This window comes from Cryptomeria japonica, chromosome 10 (genome assembly GCF_030272615.1).
Source record: "Cryptomeria japonica chromosome 10, Sugi_1.0, whole genome shotgun sequence".
Classification (NCBI taxonomy): Eukaryota; Viridiplantae; Streptophyta; class Pinopsida; order Cupressales; family Cupressaceae; genus Cryptomeria; species Cryptomeria japonica.
The window spans coordinates 136,187,566-136,213,403 of NC_081414.1; the positions used below are offsets into that span (position 1 = coordinate 136,187,566).

The window sequence follows — 25,838 nt, forward strand, 5'->3', positions numbered from 1 at the left end:
AATTTGTTGAATCAAGTTTACGACATATCTTGGTAGCATTCATACAGAATCAAGCTTGAAATAGTTGATCAAAATTCTGTGCCCTGCCTTCTAACAACACCGGACAGATTAACATATAGTTGATAAGCACTTGGTTTAAATAATGATTTTAACACAGCCTTATTATATTGTGATGCGACACACACAAACCAAACCAAAATTATTTGACTGCTACGTTATTCTTTTCAGCATGCATGAAACGGTAAAATGAAATTTCTATACTAAACCATGAGCATAAAATCAATCTAAATCACATGCATCAAATGCAACAAATATATCAAATAGCAAATCATTTGGCATTAAAGAGAATAACATAGCACCCCGTCTGGAAGATTTTTTGGCATTGGGACTGCTGTGACATATCTTTGAGGATACTGTTTGCGAGTACAAAAAGAAGAATCAGAAGAGGAATCTCTCTCTTCTGTAATAGTTTTAACAGGTTCTATGGGAAGGTTTCTTCCATGATGTCTGACCAGTCTGTTTGTGATTGCCAATCTATCCAAATCTTGTGTTGCATTTCTTAGCTCAGTTATCGAGAGTGAGGCATCCAACCTGAAATGCACAAATGATCAGGAAACAAGAAAGAACTAACAAATAAATATTCCTTGACAGGATAATCAAGTAATCAGTATGTGTGTGTGTGTTGAAAATTTAACCAATAAAATGCATCATGCAAGTTACTACTATGCCATATAGTAGGCACCACAGTGGAACAAGATATATATAAAAAAACCTATAGATTGAATGAAAAAACACTGATTCACAAGATATCACCTAAGGTACAATATGAGATTGAAGGTTGAAATGACCGGAAAATAAGAAATTTGAAGAGTTGCAAGATCGATATCAGACATCACTTAAATCGGATATTTCAAAAGCTAGGTGATAGTTTAAATTCCCAGAGACAACGTGTAATTATGTAATATTTGTCAATAATATGGCATTTTACTTATGTATTTCAAATAAAAAAGTTATTAATAGAACTACATGCTTTTTTCAAAAAATATAATTTATGGCTCAACGGAAAAGAGCATCCATTCTCCCATGTATCATTGCAATTAGCTGAAAATAAAATAAAGAATATTGACCAAAACTTTTAAGACACTGCTATTTTTAGTTTCCAAACAAAAGTATTGATATTGTTAGTTTCGAAAAATAGCAAACTATAGAGCCAGACATTAGCAAGTTATGATCCCTTGTAGGTCACAACTGTATGGAAGATGCTAAAAATTTAGTTTCCACCAAAGTTCCAACGGGACATGTCCACACAGGTCTGGCTGATGGATGAGATGTCCCGGGAAGAGGGACAAAACATTCCATCTCTGCACCCCTTGATCCCCACATCCTTGTGTTTTTAATAGGGGATGTCACCTGTATTTGGGTGCACATACAGCAAATGGGACACCATGACAGTCCCAGGGACAGCACGGCATCCCTGAACAGCCTGCATGCTTTTAAACTAAGTTGCCAAATCGGCACAACATCTACAGGCCAATTCTGGGTATGAAACATCCTGGAATCAGATCCTGGTTCAAATCTCCTACAGACTTGACCAGGGTGTGAATTTCGTCAGCCAAAAACGTTTCCAACTTTCATGGAGTGAAGCCAGCCAATTCCAGCAATGTTGTGGCGATTTCAGAGTGAATCTCAAATGTTTCATTTTTTCTTAACCATGTTCTGCCCTGAGATATATAGTCAGTTCCAAGTATACAATATATCGTATTTGATGACAGCAAATATGACAAAACGGATTTATTAAATATGGTTGATAACCATTTGTGTTATACATCGATGAATGGACTGAGCAAATTATACCATTTGTATGATATAGTACTCAGATGAATGGACTATGCAAATATCTTATATAATTAATTTAACGAGTATATTATTATTTATATAATTTGTTAAATAGTAAAAGTGAATATTATTTTAATATTATTAATATACTAATTAAACATATATAAATGTATATAGTTTAAATTAATATATATTATAAAAATTAATATATAATTATATATACGAATATTTACTATTAATTTTAAATATAATTAAATATATATGAATACATACAATTGTTGATATACTATATAATTTTATATAATTATTAGATAATTTATTTAAATATTATACTAATTTATTAAATAGTATATCTAAATATTATATAATTTATTTTTTTTGTATTAGATATAAGAGATTCAAAAATACATATTAAAGCTGTTCTAGCTGTGTTTCACATCACAGCTTGCTGTAACATCAGAAGATACATTTCCGCTTCTATCTAATGCAAAAAAACCATATATAAACCAAAGAAGCATTAATCGTTTGGGAATTGATCGGCAAACCAAAAGTATAAGATTTTTTGAAAAAATCGGATTTATAAAAAAATTGAAGAAAAACAATCAAAAACTATCCTTTTTATATATTTAAGGGCATTTCCTTAGCATAGAGATATTGTAAGTAGATAAAATAGAGACTTCGACACATGAATTGTAGAAAATAAATTTTCGTTATTAATATTCATATCGCTGATTACATTGCATGAAACATACCACAATATAAATAATAACTAGATGGTGATAGCTGTCAAAATGTCAATTACAATATAGTTTGTGACTTTGTACAAAGTCAACCTATAAACTAAGTACAAGGATCCAAAAAATCAAATGTAACCAATGATGATGAAGCTCCTGGGTTAGAAGGTCGAGTACGTTCAATCCATTCAAGATCCAAGTTGGCTTCCCCCATGATATCAAAATCATCAAGCTCAAGCAAATCGTCATCATCATCATCAACATCAATCCTCTCAAACATCAATTTTGTCGAGGTCAACTGGCTCGTCTTCCACAATAGTTCTTGTTTTTGCCCATGTAGAAGAACATGGAAATTTTTCTGCTATTGTTACTTCATGTCAAATCTAGTGTACAAAGTGTTATCAATTTGACCTATGGCAGACACTAATTAGCTAGCAAGTGCAAGACTATAAAGTTCATATATATTTATTTTATTAATTAGAGAAGATTATAATCAAGAAAATAAATTTATTTCACAATGATAAACAACCTCTATTTGGATATCTTTTAAATTTTATGAACATTTACTATTGTTGAAGATAAAAAAAAAATGGGTGAGGAAGACTTATCCTTTAACAGTAAAACATTTTGGCTTTACAGTTAATCATAGAATGTTAAAAAGACTACACCTATAGCATGATTTGAAGAATAGGTATATAGAATAATTATAATATTGTTAAAAGTTAAATCTAAGAAATAGAAAGTTGAGCTATATAAATTTTAGAAAGTTATAAAAAAATTGGTTATGTTATTTGTATAGAGATTGAATATAGATTTGTATAATATTATAAATGAATTCAAATAAAAGATGTAATCGAGTCAATATATTGATTGTTTATATAAAAATGGATCTCATAATAAATATTTTTTTTATTGATTCCCTAAATTATACACAAAAATAAAATTATTTTTTATTTTTTTATTTTATTAAAAAAATAATCTCTAAAAATAAAAATTGAAAAATGAAATCAATAATAAAATTAAAAAGATTATAAAAATAAAGATCACATAAAAGCAAAATTGAATGTTTTAATAAAAAATGTATATGAAAAAAATATTTTAAACATACATATTATTTAAGGTTTGAAGGCCATATAAAATACATTTACTATTGAATCTCCCCGACACAAACTAATGCCTACTCTATTAATATTCTTAATGTTGACAAAATATATTTCAAATGAGAATTGCAAAGGCCAGAATTTTTCACTCCGCGACCCGACTCCGCTGTCGCAGGTGTAGCTCTTTCTTCACGTCAGCTCTTCCTTCCTTCATGTCGACCATATTTAAGAGACGTCGCGCAGGGTCTTTAAAAAATTTAGGGTTTTTTCAGGGTTTGCCTTTCTTTCGCCGATTAAACGTGATTTTTCAGCCGACTAAAACGCGATTTAATTGCGAACTAACCGTTGAAAAACGTTGACCATAAAATCGCGATTTATTAAGGGAAAAAATAGGCAAGCTGGCAGATCCGCTATTAATCGCGTATAGTCACGATTTTGGGGGTTTTTTGGCTTCTTTGATATAAACTACCAGACATGAGCATATACTGCTGTCTACATAGTGTATCTAAATCAGTAATGACATATATAACATCACAAAAAGACATACATAGGCGGCACAAAAATGTAGTTTTGATCAAACTCTTTGGAAGACACCATCCGGATCCCTATCATCCCCTCTCCTCTCTACCCATGCCACACATCATGTATTTCCTTCCATCCATTTCAGCTCCTTGTCTTCCTGGATCTGCTGGCTGTATGGTTGCGTAAATCTCACTGCCACTGGAATGGGGACAGCTACTGTAGGTGCCCCAGCCAGAAATATTATATAATTTTGAAAATTTTTTTTTTTTTTTTTGGATGATTAAATTAAATACAGTATAATATACATTATATTGTTAAATAATAATAATAATAATAATATATATATATATATAGTCTATATTTATATATTATATTCATTTTTTTTTGTATGGATGTACCCAACCCCCTTCAAAATATGCCATACGGGCGTATCGTACCCATGTACCAATACCCACTCCTATATCCGATTCTTAGGTTTTAAATTGCAAATTAAAAAAAGTCAATAAAAGCACCCTAGGACTGCCCGAGAGAGCAAAAAATATAAAATGCATTAATTTTAAGCATTTTTATAAACCAAAAAATTTCAAAATACCTAACTTCGCCCTTATGTGACAAATTGTGAAAATGGTGTGCACCATGAGGGTTTGTGTGATTTCAAAGGCCATAATTTGGCTTGGTGGTGGGGGATCTGCCCCTTGACCCAATTGGAGGCATTGTACCCAAAACCCCCACGAGGTGCACTACCCTCGACTCCAGTGGGGTCTCCACTCCCAATGCCCCTACTAGGGGCCATCCCTAAATCTAAGCCCTTGGCTTCCCCATCCTCAAGAACCATCCCCACATCCCTTCATCCTGAGGCTTCATGGAATAATTTATTTTGCTCAAATTTAAACATCTCATAGGTCGTGAGCTCTTCTTCACCTAAGAGGAATATGAGCAAAGATCCACTTAGTTGAGTGCAGCTGATTGGGTACAAAAGAAGCTGAGGATTTGGTTTTTATGAACTCCAACTTGCATTTCTTGTCACAATACAACAAGGGTGTGGCATGGACTTGGGATCTAACTCTTGACTGTGGTGCGTTAGACACCATTGTGCAGCTTCTACTTATGACATGGCTAATGGAAATGGCATTGTGTAGCTAGCTAATTGAGGTTCAAATGAAATTGAACCAAATATGACTTTGACGCTGTCAATGAAAAGCAATATGAAGATTATTGAATATTGATTGTAATATTTCATTGTGTATTGACATTTCACAAATCACTTAATTATGACTCGCGTGTATTTCCTTTTTGGCAAATTGTAAGGTATTTAAATTTTTGTCTATTGGCAATTATGAGTATCACTGCTCTTAGAATTTCAATATATATACACACACGAACCCATACCCATAAACAGGGGAGAAAACAATGCCATACCGATATGCCTGAAGCCACCCCAATCCCTGTAACAAGACCGCAACTTAGATTACTTCCTAACATGTCCAGGTCCATGAAATTCTATGCCAAGACAATCAAACAAAGTTTGGAGATTTCATTTTAGATCTAAATACTCACAGGAACAAATGTCTGGACTCTAAAAAAAACAATATATAAACTTGGCAGGTTTTGATTGCCCTACATCACAAGGCTTAACTCTTAATTCAAGTTAAAATGTTTCTGTGCATTTGAATAAGTCCTACAGACCAATCTGGTCTATAAGGATACTAAAAGATGTCACCATCAATATAAACAAATATACAGAGTTAATATGTATTCTAGGATTTATTAAAATTAAACATAAAGACTTATATGTAAACCCATCAGTATAAGGACAGTTAATGAGTGTGTGTATAGGCTTCACAGATATAAACTTCTTTTGTGAACAAGTGAGAGCACACAAAAACAATATATACTAACTTTATCATGGTCCGGGAAAGCTGCCAGTTAGCTTAATCCAGTTTATTTCATAGATTAATATATCTTACCAGCAACAGCCACAGGTCAGCCTACAACCTTACAACAATGTGACACCAATATATATCATATATGATAATTTCTCAAGTCTCTTCAGAAATATACATCTAAAGAAACATGCATACTTGTTTTTTGAAACATCTAAAGTTTATTTTTATAACATATATATATATACACACACATATATTTATATATACTAATGCTTGTATAACTTAAAAATAGATACATTCTGATGATGCTGCTTCTGGATTAAATTGTGTTCAATTTTTTGGATCAATGATTAGAACCACACTCCATGATCCTTCATTAGGATGAAAAAGAGCCAGAGCAATCTAAAAAATAACACTCCGAGCTCTTTTTCATCCCGATGAAGGATCACGGAGTGTGATCCGAAAAGTTGATCCGAAAAACTTTAACACAATTTAAGCAGTATCATCATAATATCATGGATTGTGGAAATCTCTTATCATTGATAGATACATTTTTTAGGAGTTATCAAGTTTCATTCTTTTCTATTTCCTTTGTTAGATTTTTTTTTCCTTTTATCATTTCTAAAGTAAGATATGGTCAGGATACAGTATCAGCCTGTAGCAATAAGGTGCCCAGGAGCAAAGAGAGCTTGACAATACCAGCATCAAAGAGCTGAAGAGGCTGAAGTATACATGCAAAAAAAAAAATCAACTTTAAGCTGGTGGGGTTCAGGACCTGAACACAAACCAGCAATTGATTAACTGCTGAAGTTAATCACTAGCAGATACTTCGAAAAGATGCCTGTGAGCAACTTGGGGATTGCACCTAATTATAGGGGGATTTAGGCTCCATGATAAAAACCTTAATAGTTTCACCACTGAGCACCTGGCATGAATGCTCCCCAACGCAATTGATTGTTGACTAAAATGCATTTCAGTGCCCCAAACATCCAGGGCTTAGCCATGTACCCCAAAAGTCTAGGTATTACCTGTGTCTTCTGCAGCAGTTTCTCTTGTGCCTTCCAATCTCAAAGAGACTGATTTACACAAAGGCAACAACACATTTACAATTAACAAGGCTCACCAATGGCAAATGGCTGGCAGATCCCCTGCAACACCGGTTAAGTATCACAAGCAAAAACCATCTAGTCAAGATTTGCTTCACAGATGAAACAGAGCTCCCAGACAAGAATTTGAAAATCAGCCCTTTCCCTTACATCGACCAGACTAGAACAAGACCAAAGAATGAGATGGAGAAAAGAAATCCCTCCACCTAGTCTACAAAGCAGCCACTTATCACCAAGAAACGGGTCCAAAAGGAGAAAGTTGCTAGTAGGAGATAATACTTCGTAAGCTATTGGAAATGTGCATATTGGTGTAATATTTTGACTGCCAATGCTTCTCAAGTTCGCTGACAAGTTAAAGACACATCTTACTTTCATAAATTGGTCTTAACATTTTTAACCATCCATCTGGAAATCTTTCTATGTTTCCAAAAAAATTAAGTCCAATAGGAACACATGGCAAGTAGTTTATGCACTTCCTAGGATAGGGTTTTCCACTTTAAACAGAATAAGTTCTTGGTAGGTGAACTATGTTTCCAAAAATATTAAGTCCAATAGGAACACATGGCAAGTAGTTTATGCACTTCCTAGGATAGAGTTTTCCACTTTAAACAGAATAAGTTCTTGGTAGGTGAACACCAAAGCATCATATAACTGTTTCTCAAATTCCCTCATATTAATAATGTGGGCCTCCATCCCTGTTAACAAGTTAAGAACAAACAAGGTTGCTCGGGAGAATCTGCAGTGATCTAAACTGCATGTTGCATCCATGAAGCTCAAGTTTAATAGAGCTTTGAAGGTTAAACCAGGCTTAGTGGGTGCTGGGGTCATCATCAGAAATGATCAAGGTTGCTTTGTGTCGAGATGTTCTTACGACTTGGGGACCACTCCAACAATGAGGCAAAAAGGAAGGTTTTGCAAATGAGGTTGCAAGCTAAGTGGGTTTAACCTTGGAGGAAACTCTGTGGTTAAACACGCTTGAGTTGAAGTAGTACTGGGATGGGTGACCTCCTAGGAAGGCCCAATGCTTTACCTCTGTGAGCATCACCTAGATGCAATGAGTGCTTAGTGGACCATACATTCTCATGAGAGATGGGTTCTTGTGAACCACTACTCATGAAACATGGGTCAATGAGTTTGACTCAAAAACTAAACAGTTGAATCCTGATAGCAATATCATAATTTGACTTGCTCAGGAAAATATCTCCTACTTATCAAAATGGAAGGTCTCAATCATGCTCACACATGGTATTAAACAGTAAATCCTAGAAGGTGAATCCTTAATGATTATTCAGGGCTTGTCTAGAAGGGCCTAAACCAGTTGGAAAGCTATGCACTGGCTGGCGGAAGCTTTATCTATGTGTAAAATTTTAAAAGAGATATTCTTCTTGCATTGTTACCAGGAGTGTAACAAAGCCATGAAACTTGTAGCCAATCATGGAGTGGATGTTCATTTCTTTTCAAGTTTTGTGGCAGGTAGTATTGCATGTGGGATGGATAAGGCATGATTATTTATTTGATAATCCCACATAATTATTCTTTTCTCCTAGGAATAGGCAGTTGATTGGTCCTGGTTGTCTGATCACCCCCAGCTTTTATTGGGTGCCCAGGTCATTACATGAGACCTCTTCTCATGTTCCCATTGTATTCATTATTTCAATTTGCTAAGTTGGTGCTCACATTGTGTGCTGTTTTTGCTGAGGTAGGTGCTGCCATTGGACTCACCTGGTGGCACGTAGGAAGTGACTTTTTAGCCAGCTCAGTTCTTCATTATTGTTTAAGTGTGGGATGTTCTTATCTTGGTGTCATGTTCTGCCTTTTTTCTGCTGTAATCTGGACTTCTATGATTGTGTTTGTCTGGTGCAAGTTTTCCCGGGGCCCATTCCTCATGAACTGCATTAGGAAGGGATCAAAGCATCATGAACCCCTCCTCCATGGCAATGTTTCTGACAGGAAGTTAAAGGCTCTCTTTGATTGTTCGGCACCGGAATCTTTCAATTTAGTTGAAACTATCTTGGGTCGGAGAGGATTGGAGACTGTAGGAAGTTGTACAATAAATCCTCCATTTGTGAGGAGTTTCTCTTGCATTTGGATGGTAAGGTGATGGATGGGCAGATTATTATTTGCATACACAGCTTTCTCCTTCCTGTGGATTCTGTATCTGCCCTTTCTGCTGATATGCCTTCCTCCTCAATGAGTGGTACTTAGTTGGAGTTGTCATCTAGAGGGAACTGCAAAGGTTCAGGTCTTTTGAACAATCAGTTATGGTGATTCATTGCCGGACCTAGGACCTGCAATCCTTTTGTCTCAACATGCAATCTGTAGTACAGAATCATTTGGTCACACACTGAAATGGGACTCTTAAAGTATAAGTGTGTTCACTCCCCCACAGCTTGTTGATGGTGCTCTTCAACATTCTACTCAGAGGTCAGAGGTGATTCATGTGATTTACTTTCCCCAATTGTCCAATCTGGGCTCCTCTGCATCAAAAGGTGAGAATATATGGGTGGTGTCAGCTTCGCAGGAAGGAGCTTCTCCAGTCTGCAGAGGTGTTTCTCCTCTGTAATTCTCTCTTTAGACTTTTTTACATCTCTGGCTCATCATTTTGCCTCTTTGTTTGTTTTTGCTTGACCTGTTCTTGTGGTCTGTTCTGCCCCAGTTTTGGTTTCTCTGTTTTGCATAAGTAATTTTGCTGCTAACTTTGTATGTAGTTTCTATTACGCATGAGTGAGGACCGAAATAGATTCCCTCCATATATAATTAAAAAATTAATACCGACCTCCATATGCCCAACAATTTATGGGTCACCTTAAAATTTAGTGGCCATGGCCCAAAATTTGGAGTCAGTTTTGCACCACTAGGAGGTTGAACAACTTAGGAGAGGCTCTAAACTAGGAGTTTCATTATCAGGACCTCCAGCCCTCTAGCATACCTCTATTTGTAGTAGCACGAGTCATTCGTGCTGTTTGATTTTTTGGAACTCTGTACTTATTTTATAGGTTGACTTTGTACAAACAATATTGTAATTGAAACTGTCAAATGTAACAATCTAGTTAATATTTATGCATTATGAAGTACACTTTTGTGTAATGCAATGTAATCAGCGATATGAATATTAACAACAAAATCCTATTTTCTACAATTCATGGGTTAAACTTTTTATTTTATTTGTTCTCTATACCTCTATGCTATGGAAATGCCCCTAAATTTCAAAAAAAAAGTAGTTTTTGGCTTTTTTCAACATAACTTTAACGTTTTTTTTTATTTGATTTTTTCCTTATTTTTTCAAAAAATATTAAACTTTTGTTTGCAGATTTTTTTCTCCAAACGATTTTTGCTGCTATCTGACAAGGTTTCTCCTTATTCAGAATTCGTGCGGGCAATACGTATATCATTTGTCTTAGATATGCCCATTTTGGCCATGGTTAACATCCTTCTTCAAAATATATATTGGGTTAACTAAAACTTGGTTATATTGAAGCAGAACCCAATGCATTGTTCTAGGATGAAATGCCTAAGCTAGTGAACTAGATCTTCAACAAATACAATCTAGTCCATGCATTGCCTCTTAGCAAAACAAGAGCTAATTTCATAAACTAATATTAGTAAAAAACAATCTCAAGAAATCTAATCTATAACATACTGATCCTACCTCATGAAGTCATCGTCCAAATTCTTTGCTCTATCCATAAATCCTTCTGCTATTTGCAAAGGCTTTCCTTTGAACTTTGTATGTTTCTGAAGCTGCCTTAAGGCCCTGTAAAATGAAAATAAAATAATCTTAGAACTTTCCTAAATTGCTGCTCATAGAACATTATAAGCATGTAGTGGTTGATTAAACAAGTTGCGAACACAATCAGTGATACACACAGCTTAATGTTATTTCTTTTTAGTAATCTTAAAGATGAGACTAATTTTGACATATTATTACCATACTATACTTGACATAGGATATGAATATAGAACCAACATTGCCGCAATCCAGTCTAGTTTATTGTAGATTTTATAAAAAATAAAAAATAAAATGATACATACAAGTTTTCATTTTCTACATCCTTTCCCAGGTCTGTCCTCCAAGTGGAAACTAGCTTGCATGCATCACCCAATGCTGTTTTAGCAAGAGTGTAAGTTGCATTCTCATGTTCAATACTTGCTTTTCCACGAATTATTGCAGTAGGTAGAGGTGGAATGAGTTGCTGCATCAGCTGAGTTGTCAGCTTCAATCTTCTTTTTACTCGAGCTACAGGTTTTGTCCCTTCTTCATAGGTGTCAATCTCATCTTCTTCCTGTGTACAGCATAGGAGACATTGTAGTTCAGAAAGTAATAAAAAGTGTGTTTCTTCTCACGAATAGAAGCAAACTTTCAAACAAATGACAAACTAATAAAGGACTCGACTCAACTATATTAAGCCTACCTTTTCTGTCAGACGGTTTGTTGCAACTGCCCATGCCATCTCAGCATCTCTGTCAATCAATAAAGTACAAAACCAAATAACAAGTTCCATCCCATATTAGAATGTTGGGAATACAACCTATTTTGTGCTGTAAAAAAGACAATGTGATGTGCAGCATTTACTCAAATCTATTAAGTCAATGATGGCAGCAGAAAAAACTGAGGATTCTGGGTATGAATGGCTTCAAACCTTGTAGAGGGAAGCTCTCCTCCAGCTTGAACAATCTCTACATGCCATGGAATAAGCAGCGATGCAACTTTTTTGCGTTTCTTAGGTAAAACTGTAACTGAAGGCTCAATGTTAGATTCAGATAAATAATATTGATATTGATGCATGGCATTCCCCTTAGTGGGAGGCAATGATATATCTGCTGGGTTTTGTGCAGGTCCTGTAGAATCAAATTCTTTCAGAGCTGAGTCACTACCATAACTGGTGGCAGGTGTTGCTAATCCTGTAGCAGGAAACAAGTTCTCAGCATTTCTCCCATGACTCATCTGTTTAGAAATTAGTGCTGCTTGCCTTCCAGGTTCGCCCAATCTTTTATACATTTCAGCCATTCGCATTGCAATGAATTTCTGGTTAGCATCAGTACCAAACTGCAATGATCTGGAATTTGCATATTGTGAATTAACATGATTTCTATCATCTGCTCCTGAAGAAGACTGTGAGGATTGATACATAAGGTGATTGTAGCCTTGATTTTGCAATCGCCTTTGTATCATTGCAGTCATCCCTTGACTAAAGGCTGCTTCGCTTCTTTCTTTATTTCCTTGGGAAGAAGTAACCATTCTAGTGTCAACTGATAAAGCTCCAAGTTCATGTACTGCTCTAGTTGTAGAAGCAACATTATATTGTTCCAACCCTGTATGAGGATTTGTTAATTGATCACTGGAGTTTGCACTCATGTTTGAATCAATACCATTATTGCCAGCATCTGTGATCTTATACCTTTTAACAGCTTTCTTATCAAAATCATTTTGTATGGCTGTCCTTGACATAATCTGATTAGCAGAAACATACTGATGACGAGGAGCATCTGAAAGCTCGGAGGCTTGGCTGTCCACTGGACCGTCGCTGCAAGAATCACTTTGCTGTTGGATAGGCGGGCAAGTAGAATGTTGGATTGCTTGAGAATCCTGCCCATTTATAGACTTCATATGATCTTGATTTGTTGGATAAAGACCTGAATTAAGTGAGGAAACAATTGACGGTGTATTTAGTTGAATCTTGGATGCCAAAAAATTTCTTGGATCCTGCCCTTGAGAGTGAAGCATAGACAACTGAGAATTTAGTGGAGAAGTTTGAAGTGGCAAAGTGGGCACAGCAACTGGCAAACCCATCATTGAGTTTTGGGGGGCAGAAATGCCACTTGATTCACCTCTTTCAGATGCCATCTGATGAAATAAACTTTCTTGTTTTGAAAGCTCTTCTGCTGATGCAGGCTGCTGAGAATTGAATATATGTGGTACATATGTCTGGTTGTGTGCTGAAGCTGCTGCCTTCCCTACCATACCAAATTTCATCTGACCATCTGGCCTTGTCAAAAAGGATTGATCTGACCCACCACTCGGTGGACGAAATGACTCAAAGACACTTGGAAATACCTTTTCAACCCCCATTGGCAATCTTTGATGATTTGCATAATTTGTTTTGAAGGCATTAAGCAACTTTAAAAATGCAGCAGATTGAGCTCTCCCCGATGCTCCGGGCATTTGAGATGCAGAGTTTGACCAAGATTCATGTAAACCCTGATCACTGTTCCTCAAGCCAGAAAAGCTGCCAGTTAAAGACATAATCTTATGGTTTTGTCCATCTTGAGTAAGTAAATCACTTGGATAACTGCTTTGCCCAAAAGATCTAGTTGATGATGGAAAAGAACCCTGCATTTCAGACTCTTTGTCTATAACAGCATTAACAGAAGAAGCCTTAGATTGGGTAATTGCATTGCATGTTGATGCTAATTGTCTCGGAATCACTACACCTTGGGAGCCTTGAAGCTGATTATTACACATCATACTACCTTGCACATGAGATTGGTTTTCTGGGACTGTATGTGAAACCATTGATTGAGTACTTAATGGTAGTTGTCCAAGTACACTTGTACGTTGTATGTATTGTGTTTTTTGAGGATGAGTCAATGAATGAATATCGGTCTCCACAATGCAAGAAGCTTTCTCCTTCAAATCATCGGCATTCTCTTTTGAAACTGTTGCTGATAATTCATGAGGGATGTTTAATGGCTTTGCTGAAGCAGTTAAATGCAAACTTTTGCCATCAGTTATGGAAGCTTCAATTAACTTTGATGACAAACCTTGATGGGTTGCAGAATCTACACTCCTTTGAACACCATCTTCCTTCAATGGATGGCTCTGTTTATCATTTAGTGCTTCAACAGTTTGTGAAGGAGTGCTTGACTGCAGTGATCGACCATGCAAAATTTGCAATAGTTGTGGGGAAGTAGCCAATCTGAGGTCAAAACCCTGAGGAGGCCCTGATAACTTGTTATGACCAAAATTAGCAAGTGAAACATCAGAAGATGATTCACACAGTTCAACTGATGCATTCTGCTCAACAAAAACAGCACCCTTTAAGGCATCATTTTCTTTCATATGCTCTGGCTTAGTCAACAGTTCAAGCATGTTTTGGCTGCAAAAATAACAATTTAATGACAAAAATCAAATTCCAAATATATATAGTGCGGAGGTAACAAAAAACAGCTTGCATGGTGAAATCAGAACTGGAAATTGTTTATTTACTTTATATAGTAATGCCTGTAACTAAACCCTACCTTGATAAAGATGCTTGTTTGTTTAAACTCCCCATGTTTGCTGTTCTTTCAAATGAAGAACTGGTAGATGTATGGCCTAATGAAATGTCTTTATGATATCCCCCGCCTTCTTTTTCTCTTGAATCATTTGGTAACTTTGTGATGAGAGCATCCTGTAAAAGTGTAATAACTTCTTAGTGTGAAAAAAGCTCGGGATAAAACAGCGAAATAAGAGCAAGAAGAAGGTACCATAAATACCATTTTTAGCTAGCTTGGAAAGCTGCCTGATATGTTAATATAAAAACAACAAAAAAAACAAAAGTGCAAAAATAAAAGGGAAAATCAACACAAATTTACAGAAAGTCCATTTACTAAATGACCTGAAATAAAGGAAACAAATAAACATCTGAAAAAAAGGGCAATTTACTACTAAATTCTAATGAAAGAACAAAAAGATATATACGTATGCATCCATGGGGACATGTACATATATACAATGACTATATTTTAGAATTTAGACTGAACAAACTCATTGCTCGAAAGAAATATGCAGCTGCAATCAAGATCCTGGTCAAAATTTAGAACTGATATGGTATAGAATTTCTATATTAGGTTTCACATTTATAAAAACAAGTGAGCTAGGATTCTAATTTGTTTTCCTTTTGATTCTTTTGGCATTGGTTTTGTTTACTATATCTGTTCTACACTTTCGGTCTTCTAAGCAATAACTGTACAAGGTGGCCTGAATGCTAGGGCTGAAAAAGTCTGCACTAGTCAACCTCCCAGTAAACAAGCTAGACATACTTTCACATAAAGAGCATTTCAAAAAAACTTTACTTGAGTTTAATAAGGATTTCCTAGGAGATACCATATGAGAAGCATTTCTCAAGTAAATGGAGTCTTTTCTGACACACCTATATATATTGCCTATAAATTTGCATGGTATTTTGATCTCGCCTGCTATGTTTGTGTACAAGTTAAACCATAAAAAAAACCATGCACAAATGTTATGTGTTTAATCACATACAGTATAAAATGAGTGAGCCTCAAAATATATCAATGTACTACATATTACAAGCTGCATGAAAAATTGGTACTACAAAAGGACCAGTAATAAATGAAAATTGCAGTAATGAATGACCAACCATCAATATATGCACATTTCTTCAAAGCTGAAACTCAAATATGAGAGGAAGTTTACATCTGAAAAGAAAATATTATAAATGGAAAGATGAAGAGCATTAAGAATTCTCTTTTAGAGACTTTTAGTTATCAAATTTTTGTATAAAAAATGTTTGACATTTCCAAACTGGAAGTGAATATTTCTGATGAAGTCAATCTAGATCCAGACATTTTAAAGTTAACAAAACAATACTTTAGTATGGAATAACAAGCTATTTTTGATAAAGAACAAAACATATTTGTAAAAGACTGAATTAGTTAGGGAGATGTACATTTCCATTTAGCTCTAACTCCATACGTATATAGGTTAATTGATCAGCAATATTGCATTAAAATGTGTTAATACTTATTATTATTATATTAAATCATATGATATATCAATGTGTAACTTTATTACTTTCTGCAACCTTATTATGTCCAAAAGAACTATAGCTTATATGAATGACTAAACTTAATAATGGAATACAAAGCAGCAATCAATAGTAGAATGTTTTTTCAGTCACAAATATGGATTGAAATGTGATAAGTTCAAAATCCAGGGAAACGTGCTCTTAATGATGAAATAATGCACTTAAAAATATATTAAAATTCATTACTTATTTTTGAGATTTTGTTAATATATGCAAACTGGTGGACAAGGATATCTGAACTGGACACTTTTTGAGCAGTTTTCCAATTAAGATACTATCATAGTTATATGTAGACTCATAATCTGAGCCGTGGTATTTGCCTCATATATCAAAAACACATGCAGCATACCCATCTTGGAGACACATGTGAGCATGCCTCCAAATATCAGGATACTTTAGATGAAGTTTCTCAGCATCTCTATGTCTCCTGGACAATCCCATGAAAACTAGGAAATCTCCTACAAAAATTTCCTAGATATATATTATAAGTTTTATAGTTGTCTGTGTTTTTATATTTAGTGTTATGGCATGAAAATTTACAATATTTTTCCAAAGCAGACAGGATTTTTTATCAAAACATAATAAAAATGGGTTTAGATTTCTACATACACTAAAGTCGTATTAACTGACTAAAAAAGAAATGGGGGTACTCTCTCTCTCTCTCTCTCTCTCTCTCTCTCTCTCTCTCTCTCTCTCTCTCTCTCTCTCTATATATATATATATATATATAATATAATATATATAACTCTCTTTATGTCTGTCTAAATAAATAAATAACTGTGGTCCAGTACCCTATAACATGTTTACAAATAATGGCTCTTCCATCCCTGACCCCTTTTCCCATCTCTAGGTGACTATTGTAAATTGTATAAACTTTAGCCATTCATATCATGATAGTGACTATCGGATATCGATATAATTACTCTTTCGATTTTACTGATATCTACTATAATATTTTAAAATGTTAGCTTTCATATTTTTATGCATATTAAAGTTGCATGGTCATTTACCATTAATTTATTTTAATTTAAATCATAGTATTATATTAAAATACTTTTTTATTCTTGCCATCTCCAATTACTTCTCATTGTTTTGAAGAATGATTTACCTGTACCCATCCCCGTCTAGTGTCTCCCATAACATTACCAGTCCACATCTCTTTGTAACTATGGGTACAAGCAGTCATTGTCAATAATCAAATAGAATATTCTGTTGACCTGATTGTTTTACAATTTCTGTCCTTTCTTTTAAATTTAAAAGTTTCATGTTAGGCCAACATGATCCATAGGCTTTAACTACCAAATTGATTGCATTGCACATATTCAGATATCTTATAAAACTGGGAGCTCAAATTTCTGAATTTTACATCTGTGCCTATCCCTAATGAGTTTGGAGCATATGAAATGCAATTGTTTTCAAGTGACAAACAAAATGTCTCAAAATAATGCAAAAAGGCCAGAAATTAAATCTTGTTATTCCAAAGATAGCTCACAGGATAAATACCTCGCCCATATGTACATTACTATTTGATGGGAATGCCCTTGCAACATTTTGGTGCCGAAAGTCCATTAATTCAGGAGTATTTCGTCCAAATGAATCCAAGTATGATGCCCCTCTCAGAGACAGGTCTTGTATCCCACCTTCTGCAGGTTGATAATTTGTCGTAACATTTGCTACTGTCTGCTGGGACAAATGCCCTGGCAGCATTCTCATCATATTATAAGCAGAATTCTCCTCCAAGCCAACACTCATCTTACCCAGCCTGCTATATCCTCTATGATTACCAAAAGATTGCAAATCATCTTCCTTCTGAGGGCTGTTTCTGGCATTGTCACTTCCATGATTTGCAGGTTGTTGACTAGCATCACCCTTGTGTGTTACCTGACTGGCAAATAGAGAATCGTTCTGACCATAATGTGACTTACTTCTATCATGTGTTTCTCTCTGTGGACTGGTGAAGCTATTGGGAAACAAATTCCAAGTTTGTGAACTATTACTCTGGCGATAACCTGAAGTATTTCCAATTACTCTATTCTTGGCAGACGAATCCAAAATGGCATTACTGGAACTATCTAACTGGTACTTGTTTTCTAGTGTTTGTCCGCTCCTCCCTGCACTATTCTCCAAATTATCCTCAATGACATGTTTAGAAAAAATGCCTGTGCTTAACTCTTCTTGCTGCAGAGGCTGCCCATTCTGATACGCATTTAGTTTTGGATCTTGACTTTGGAATGATGCACCTGTGCCTTTATTTCCCTCATGCCTTATTTGGTACATTTGGCCCTCAGTTTTCTCTGTACAACTACCCAGCTGCTCACTTTCTGTATTCTCATTTTCATTTTCTTGATACCCTTTGTTGGCATTTACAAATAAATTATTTTGTTCAGTCTCCTGTGCTTCATTTTTGTTCCAAACACTCTGATCCTTAGATGTGAGGCTCATCATTCTATGAGATTCAGATTTAAAGGTACCCTGGTTCTGCAATGAATTGTTCTGCTGGCTTCCATCATAATTAACATGGTGTGAAGACAACCTGCCCTCAGACGGAACTTGCTCTCTATTGTGAGAGATCCAGGAGTTTCCTTGCCTACTCTCAAAGTTAGAATAAGGATGTAGGTTGCTACTTTTATCAATATGTTGATAGAGATTCTGGTCTTGCCAGGTACTAGTGTGTCCTGCTGTTTCTTGAACCAACTTGGACGAAGGTCCTGATTGTATCTTTATTTGATTCCCATGCTGGATGCCCTCCATTTTTGATCCAAGGTGACCTCTTCCTTCTGAATTGCTCTGTGGCAAAGCTTGAACACTCTGGACACTATCATCATTGAAAAGACTAAAAGATCTTCCATTCATAGCATTATTCACTTGAGCATTTTGTTCATTCCAAATGTTTGGTTCTTTCACATTAGGATGAAAATGTAGAGAATCACCAGAAGTTGTCTCAGTTTTATGCAAATTCAGGCCACTCCAATCATCATGATCCCCGTCACCTGAAGGAGACTCTGCTACAGCTGATTGCATGAGCGCACTCCAACCACCCTGTGGATTAACTGCCAGACTGTTCAAAAAATCAGTGTTTTCTGTCTGATATGCACCTTGAAGTGCATACTGCCCTTCACTCATGCTCTGGTTCCTATCATCGAGATTAGGTGCAACCTGATTAGCAGGCAAAGAAGGCCACCCACCTGGCTGAAAATTATTAAAACCGCTTTCAGATGGTGCATCCGAATCACCCAACACTTGGGAAGACACCCCTTGAAAACTATCTTTTTGCCCCAGATCTTCATTCCAGCTCCTTTGCTTTAAATTGAAATCTTGCAGTTGGGGAGTTCTTGACATAGGAGTTCCTTGCAGCAAGTTACTCACTCCCTGATTCTGTGGAAACATATGTCCAAATGAAGATTTGTTAAGTGTACCTTGTTTCCCATCAATCTTGGTTAATGTTGGATCAAATGAAGTTGTCCGATGATCACCAGGAACAGAGGCTACCACCCCTGAAGTATGGGCTACTGGTTTTACTACCAGATGATTAGCAGCTGAAGCCAGATTATGTGGTGCATCTGCAAGTTGTTGCACTGCTCCCTGTGGACTAGGATAAGAGTTTAGCGGCTGACCAGCTGCATCCCTCATGCTAGCCACAGAACCATAAACAGATGGATCCATGGGCGCACCCATCAAAGCCATAGCCTGAAATGCTATGTTTGGATCTTGGGATAATAATACTTCAGGGGGGAAACCTGACAGTGATGGTGAGCCATTTGGCATTCGGTTGACATTACCAACATTAAAACGATGGAGATTACCTGGTACAATCGTTGGAGTGTGGCTCTCAATCCCCATATGAGACATCAAACTACTTGAGCGCACAAAAGCAGATGTGTCATGCATGGAAGAACTATAAAGTGATGGAGCAAACTGATTTCCCATATTTTGATTGTCACCAGCAAGAACCTGCTGTAGCTGCTTTTGCCACCGAGCATGCTGCTCTAACTGCTGAGCTTGCTGCTGTCGAGCATTTTGATCTAACTGTTGGGCTTGCTGCTGTCGAGTATGCTGATCCAACTGCTGGGCTTGCTGCTGCAGAGCACGCTGCTCCAAGGCTTGCTGCTGTCGAGCCTGTTGTTCTAATAACCGAGCCCGTTGCTGTCGAGCCTGATGTTCTAATAGCTGAGCTTGCTGCTGTCGAGCTTGTTGCTCTAATTGCTGGGCTTGCAGCTGTCGAGCCTGATGTTCTAACTGTTGGGCTTGTAGCTGTCGAGCCTGCTGCTCTAATTGCTGGGCTTGCTGCTGCCGAGCTTGTTGTGCTAGTTGCTGTGCTTGCAGCTGTCGAGCTTGTTGCTCTAATTGCTGGGCTTGTTGCTGTCGAGCCTGCTGCTCTAATTGTTGCGCTTGTTGCTGCCGAGCCTGTTGCTCCAATTGCTGGACTTGCTGTTGTCGTGCCTGCTGCTCTAACTGCTGAGATTGCTGCTGTCGAACATGCAGCATTAATTGCTGAGATTGCTGTTGTCGAGCATGCGGCATTAACTGCTGAACTTGTTCTTGTCTTATTTGCTGTTCGAGCTGCTGGGCACGCTGCTGCCTTGCTTGCTGCTCTAAATGAAACCGTTGCCGTGCTTGCTGCACTAATTGTTGTGATTGCTGCTGCTGTGCTTCCTGCTCTAACTGCTGGGTTTGCTGCTGCCTACGTAATTCTTGATACTGTTGATAAGTAAATTGATGTTTCCATGCTTGCATTTCATCCAACCCAGGCTGAAGCCTTGCCCCACGATATTGTACACCTGCTTGGGGCTGACTCTTCAAATGGATTTGACTTCCAAGGAAATCATAGTTAACCCGAGATTCCATATTCTCCCCTCCTTCTGTATCATTCCTGCCATGATTCAAGCCTTGACCAACATTGTGTCCCTGTTGTGTCTCGGTGCCATCCAAGCTACCTGCATTTGACTGACTCCGCTCTGGAGTTCCACTATCGCCTGCAGAAGTGGCCTGATTTGCTCTGATATGAGCAGCTGAAGATCCAGTCAACAAACTGTCCAAATTCAGTGGATGGTTCCTTGGTTGAGTATCCATAACACTATTGTGTAAGACTGGGCTCTTTTGAGGACTCCTTGCACCTAATGCCATTCGTGATGTGTGTCTTCCATCACTAGGTTGTGCTTCCAATGGCATGAAAGAAAGCATACCAGTTGATACCATGTCATTGTTTCTTGGACGATCAAATGCTGCATTATCACGAGCTCTGTTGGCCTTATCAGTGTCATAAGATGAATGGTGTACATAATTGGACTCTTCGTTCCGTTTATCAGCAGACAAAACATTGCTGTTCAAAATAGGCCAATTTTGTCTTCTTTCTAGTTGAGACTGTTGTTGAGATAAATTCTCCTGCTCAAAAAAATCATGCACTTCATCCCCAACTCTGTTACCAGATGTAGATAATTGTGCTTGTATATTATCAGAACATGATTGCTTTGCAGAAAAAAAGTCAACCTGAGAAACAGGCACTTGGAATTGAGGTGATGATAATCTGGGCTCTTGATTTCCAACCTGTTGAGAAAAACATGTCTGAATGTCAAACTTGCATAAATTAAGAGGCTTGTCCGAAGCCAAGCTGTCAGCAATTGTAAAACTTTTAAATATGCCCAGTGATAATAGTCACGATTGACTAGATATGGAATTATATTACTCACTCCTTGTATATACATATTAGTAGAGCTTGGATGGTGTGCTTTCTCCTTTCTCCAATCCATGTCCTTGCTAGCCTCTGGCCTGAGAGTGGCCCAACAGAGAAGAAAAGAAAAATCAGAGTGATAACTATGGCCAAAGGATCATCAACCAAGATATTAATATGTTGATAAGATCATTTGTTATGCCCATATAACACTAGGCCAAAGTAGAGCTCAGATTTAAAACCAAATTCCTGCTACCATCTGGGCCTTTAGAAATTGTAAGTCTTTGCATACTGCAAGGAATACTCAGGCTGTATACAAGATGTGACTTTATGCTTCTGGAATGACACCATTTCGCCAGAGACAAGAAATTAATTTTCTCACATTCAAAAAATCTAACTTCCATGTGTAGACTAACCAGAAGTTATGTTAGGCAATGAATCCAAATCAGGTACTCAGAAACTCAGAAATGGAGCATCAAATACAGTGACAGCTGGTTAGAAGATGGTGAAACAGGAGGTATGCTTCTCAACAATACAGAGAGCCATGGGGCATCAACACCAAACTTCTGGACACTCTTGAAAACATTATCAAAAACTACTGGAAACAGTAATTTGAACTCAATGAACATTCATAATCAAAAAATGGGTGCATAATAACTTCAGAAAGGCAAGTATGGAAAACAGGGGCATCAATTTACTCATTTTTAAAAGAGTGGGATGAGTGGGTTTCTCAATGACATGACAGGAAACGATATCAGAAATAGAGTGAACTAAGAACTCTTTGAAACTGCCATGATTGCTATTAGAAATTTAAGAAATGTTATGAAAAGCCAAGCACCAGCAGAAGAAAACATTCAGAGCTCTGGGGCTCTGGGCAAAGGGCAGGAAATTGGCAGTATTCACCTCAGAAAGACTTCAGCTTCTTTCTAAAAGTTCAGAAGCTTCTGAGATCGGAAAACAATTCAAAACCTCAAAACTGGTTTCCATTGTATAGATATGGTTTCGATAGATATATTGGCAACAAGATAAAATTACCCTTTAGGCTTACAGCCTTGAACCCTTGTTTAGCTCCCATGCTTACTCTGCAAAAACATGCAAGAGCGCCTACTTAAAGAACAATGCTCCTACCCTCATTTTGTCCATAATGTATTTAGGTTTTTCTCCACTCTAAAATAGGTCATACCGCTAAGCTACCAGTGGTGACAGAGGAGAGGCATGGAGCATTTGTCATTAGGAAATATTACATCATTCTCTCTCTAGAAATTTCATTGGTACTTCATCTTAGCACCAATACACATTTAAGAAATTTAATAAATAGAGGATCATGCAAGCAAAAGTAGCTGACGTGTGACAAAAGGTTCATAAAATGCAAATAAATGTTGATTTGATAGTATTTGTACCTTCCTTGACCACCAAATTGTGTTCCTTCTGCAGCATGAAGTGTTCCACCAAATGAGTCTACACCAGAGTTGTCCAAAAAATCAAATGATGGGAAGGAGGAATCTGTAACAAAGGAGACACTTTTTATGTTTAGAATGTGCCGCCTCTCAAATCAAAACTATCTCAAACAAGATTTTATTTATGCAATGTGAATCACAAGTTTTGCAGTCATTTGACTGGTGGAAAACAATGCATTAGCAAAAACCAAAAGTCACAAAGCAAACTCATCCTATCTATTCATTCATTTCCCCTACCGATTCAAAGTGTTTTTTTTTAACTTTCAAAAATCAACAGCATTTCCAGACAGACACTTCTTGGAGGTTAATCCCTCATTTCATATTTTTCATGGCTTTGTGTACTTCGCTAAACAATGCAATTATAAAGGTTGAAAGATCCCTGATATCATGGATTTCTGTGGTTGAATGTATAATAGTAACCCATGCCATTAAAAAGGCTAAAATATCTTCTCGTATCATATATTTCAATGGTTTGGTGTACTAAAACATGCCATGAGATTAAAAAGGTTAACACATTTCCTCGTATCATTAAATTAAATAACCAGATGTATTATAGTAAATTACATTGTGATTTCATCCAATGCTAAATAGCCAATCAAACACGTTTAAGAAGGTCAAAACATCATTGATTTTCATAGACTACAGTGATAAAACCTAGCCACGACATATTGACTTAATTTTCAGAACCTGGGAGTAGTGCAGCCGTAGACTCTGGAGCGGATGCAACACTGCACAAACATTAAGTAGAATGGATTAATAGCCAGTTGAGTCCTCAAATACAAAGTTTACCATAAACTATTCTTCTACAACTTTAAAATGAGATGTTGGGGACTTGATTTAGAAGCCACTTCTAATCATGTCGTGTCATTATTCATAAGCCCCTGATATGGCTTAAATTTAGGCATTGTTTATACAAATATTCTGTGTAATGAAACCATATGCTGCAGCATATGTACTTTGGTCTTTCTACAAACACTTCAAGAAATAAAACCCCATGCTGTTGAAATTTAGTGTTCAATACGAACAAGTGTGAAATGAAACCCTATTTTCATTGATTTTTTCTATTCCTGTAAACATTTTGTAGGTAAGAATTTCTGCAGCTGAAATTTAGTCTCGTTTCCAAACCTTGTGTCAAATAAATACCTGTGTTATTGAAATTAAGTCTAATGTATAATTAGAGTTTGTAAATGAAAACCTAGTGAAAACAACTCACCTGGTTGAAGGACGGTCAAGCAGAGTGAAATCAATGGAAGCGTATCCTTCTTGCGACAGAAACATGTCGTTTCCGTACGATTCCATCCTAAAAAAATCCTAGAGCGTTCTAGAAAAACAATTATCCCCTTCAAACGCTGAGCACTCGAAGAAGGCCAAGACGACCAAGAAGATGAACAAGAAGATGAAAAAGCACTCGCGGTGGGAGAAACCTGCCCGTAACCAGTTTACGCCCTCTCTGCGGCTTAAAAAAATGAGCGGGGAGGGCAAATTCAGATCGCCGACTTTCTCCAACTTACTGCTATAAAGCCTTACGTTGCCTTTATATACGTATATTTAATATCATAATTAATCTGTCAGATCGCCGGATCGAGCCCGCCGGCCGCGCCAAAGAAGACAAAAACCGAAGAAGCAGCAATAGATGGTTTTCCTACTAAACCGGCACAAATGAATCTGCAAGAACACTGAACGAGCTTCCAGGTAATCAAAACTCCAGACCTCGACACAAGCTCAGACGAGGGTTTTTTCGCTCCCGCCTTATTTCTCCACCAAATGGCGCTAAAGAGGGCTCGTTCCAATCGTCTCCACGCGGCGATTCCAATGGTGCCTCTGTGATTTGTCCCTTGTTAAATTTTCAAGGCGCTTCGAAACGGTTTTCGTGGTGGCTGTGCAGGCTCAAGAGGATAAAAAGTGGTCGGAAGAAAAATAATGCAAAATTTTCAACAACCTGGAAAACAATCTCTGGAACGGCCCGACCCTTGCACCAAGCCTAGTACCCGGACTGCGCCCGCGGGCCCCCTTAGGTCTGGAGGGTAAGACGTGAAAATACGCTTTTTAATTTTGCTGTGGGAAGGTAAACAGAACCGCGTGCTTATTGAGGAGGAAAAACAATTGAAGCTTAGTGGTCTTCGCGGGAATCGAGCCGCCGACCTCATGGTCCTCTCAATACGCGTTATGAACGTGGACGATACCTACATTTCTTTTTTTCGCGTCATTAAACGGGAAAATGTAATGTAAGGTAATGTGGTGTGGTGTGGTGTACGTCTGTTATTTGCCCGGGACGGAGATTTGACGTGGCTCGGATAAGTTTGGTGACGGAATTGAATGAATGATTTGTTGTTTCAAGGGTTTCAATTTAACCGAGAGCTTTGCGTCGTTGACAAGTTTAGTTATATGTGGTTGTGATTAGGGCTTCGAGTGGGGTTCGAACTTGGAACCACTTTCCAACGAAAACCCTCGTTGGGGATTTTTTTATTGGTTTTGAATTTTTTTCCCCGGCATTTATTGCCCTTTTTTATTGGTTTTGAATTTTTTTCTCCTTTTTGTTCGCTTGGTGTGTGTTCATTTGCAGGTTTCAAATTTTCCCTCGTAGAGGGCAAACAATATTTGTGATGCCTAAAATTTGTTGTTACTCTAGTAAATGCTTTTTTTTAAAATATTTTTTTAGCTTTGGTTTCCTAGGACCAAACTGAAAAAACTATTGTTTAGGGACTATGTGTTTTTTTAA

The 25,838-nt window shown here is 36.9% G+C and overlaps 1 protein-coding gene across 3 annotated transcripts; it reads right to left on the reverse strand.

Annotated features, from left to right (window-relative positions):
• Positions 1–312: 312 nt before the first annotated feature.
• On the reverse strand, positions 313–25,250 carry LOC131027165 (uncharacterized). 3 transcript variants are annotated; one of them, XM_057957156.2, is made up of 12 exons: positions 24,333–25,250; positions 23,807–23,847; positions 23,063–23,165; positions 21,682–21,760; positions 21,482–21,538; positions 17,498–21,376; positions 14,424–14,575; positions 11,825–14,281; positions 11,597–11,645; positions 11,217–11,467; positions 10,834–10,938; positions 313–591 (listed from the first exon to the last, which is right to left on the reverse strand). In XM_057957156.2, the coding sequence occupies exons 1-12, from the start codon at positions 24,416–24,418 to the stop codon at positions 339–341; spliced, it is 7,512 nt and encodes a 2,503-aa protein (XP_057813139.2). In that variant the 5' UTR covers positions 24,419–25,250; the 3' UTR covers positions 313–338. The 3 variants fall into 3 exon arrangements, with proteins under 3 accessions (XP_057813139.2, XP_057813138.2, XP_057813140.2); XM_057957155.2 differs by having other exon boundaries at positions 17,498–21,538; XM_057957157.2 differs by lacking the exon at positions 23,807–23,847 and having other exon boundaries at positions 17,498–21,538; positions 24,333–25,249.
• Between the last annotated feature and the right edge of the window lie 588 nt (positions 25,251–25,838).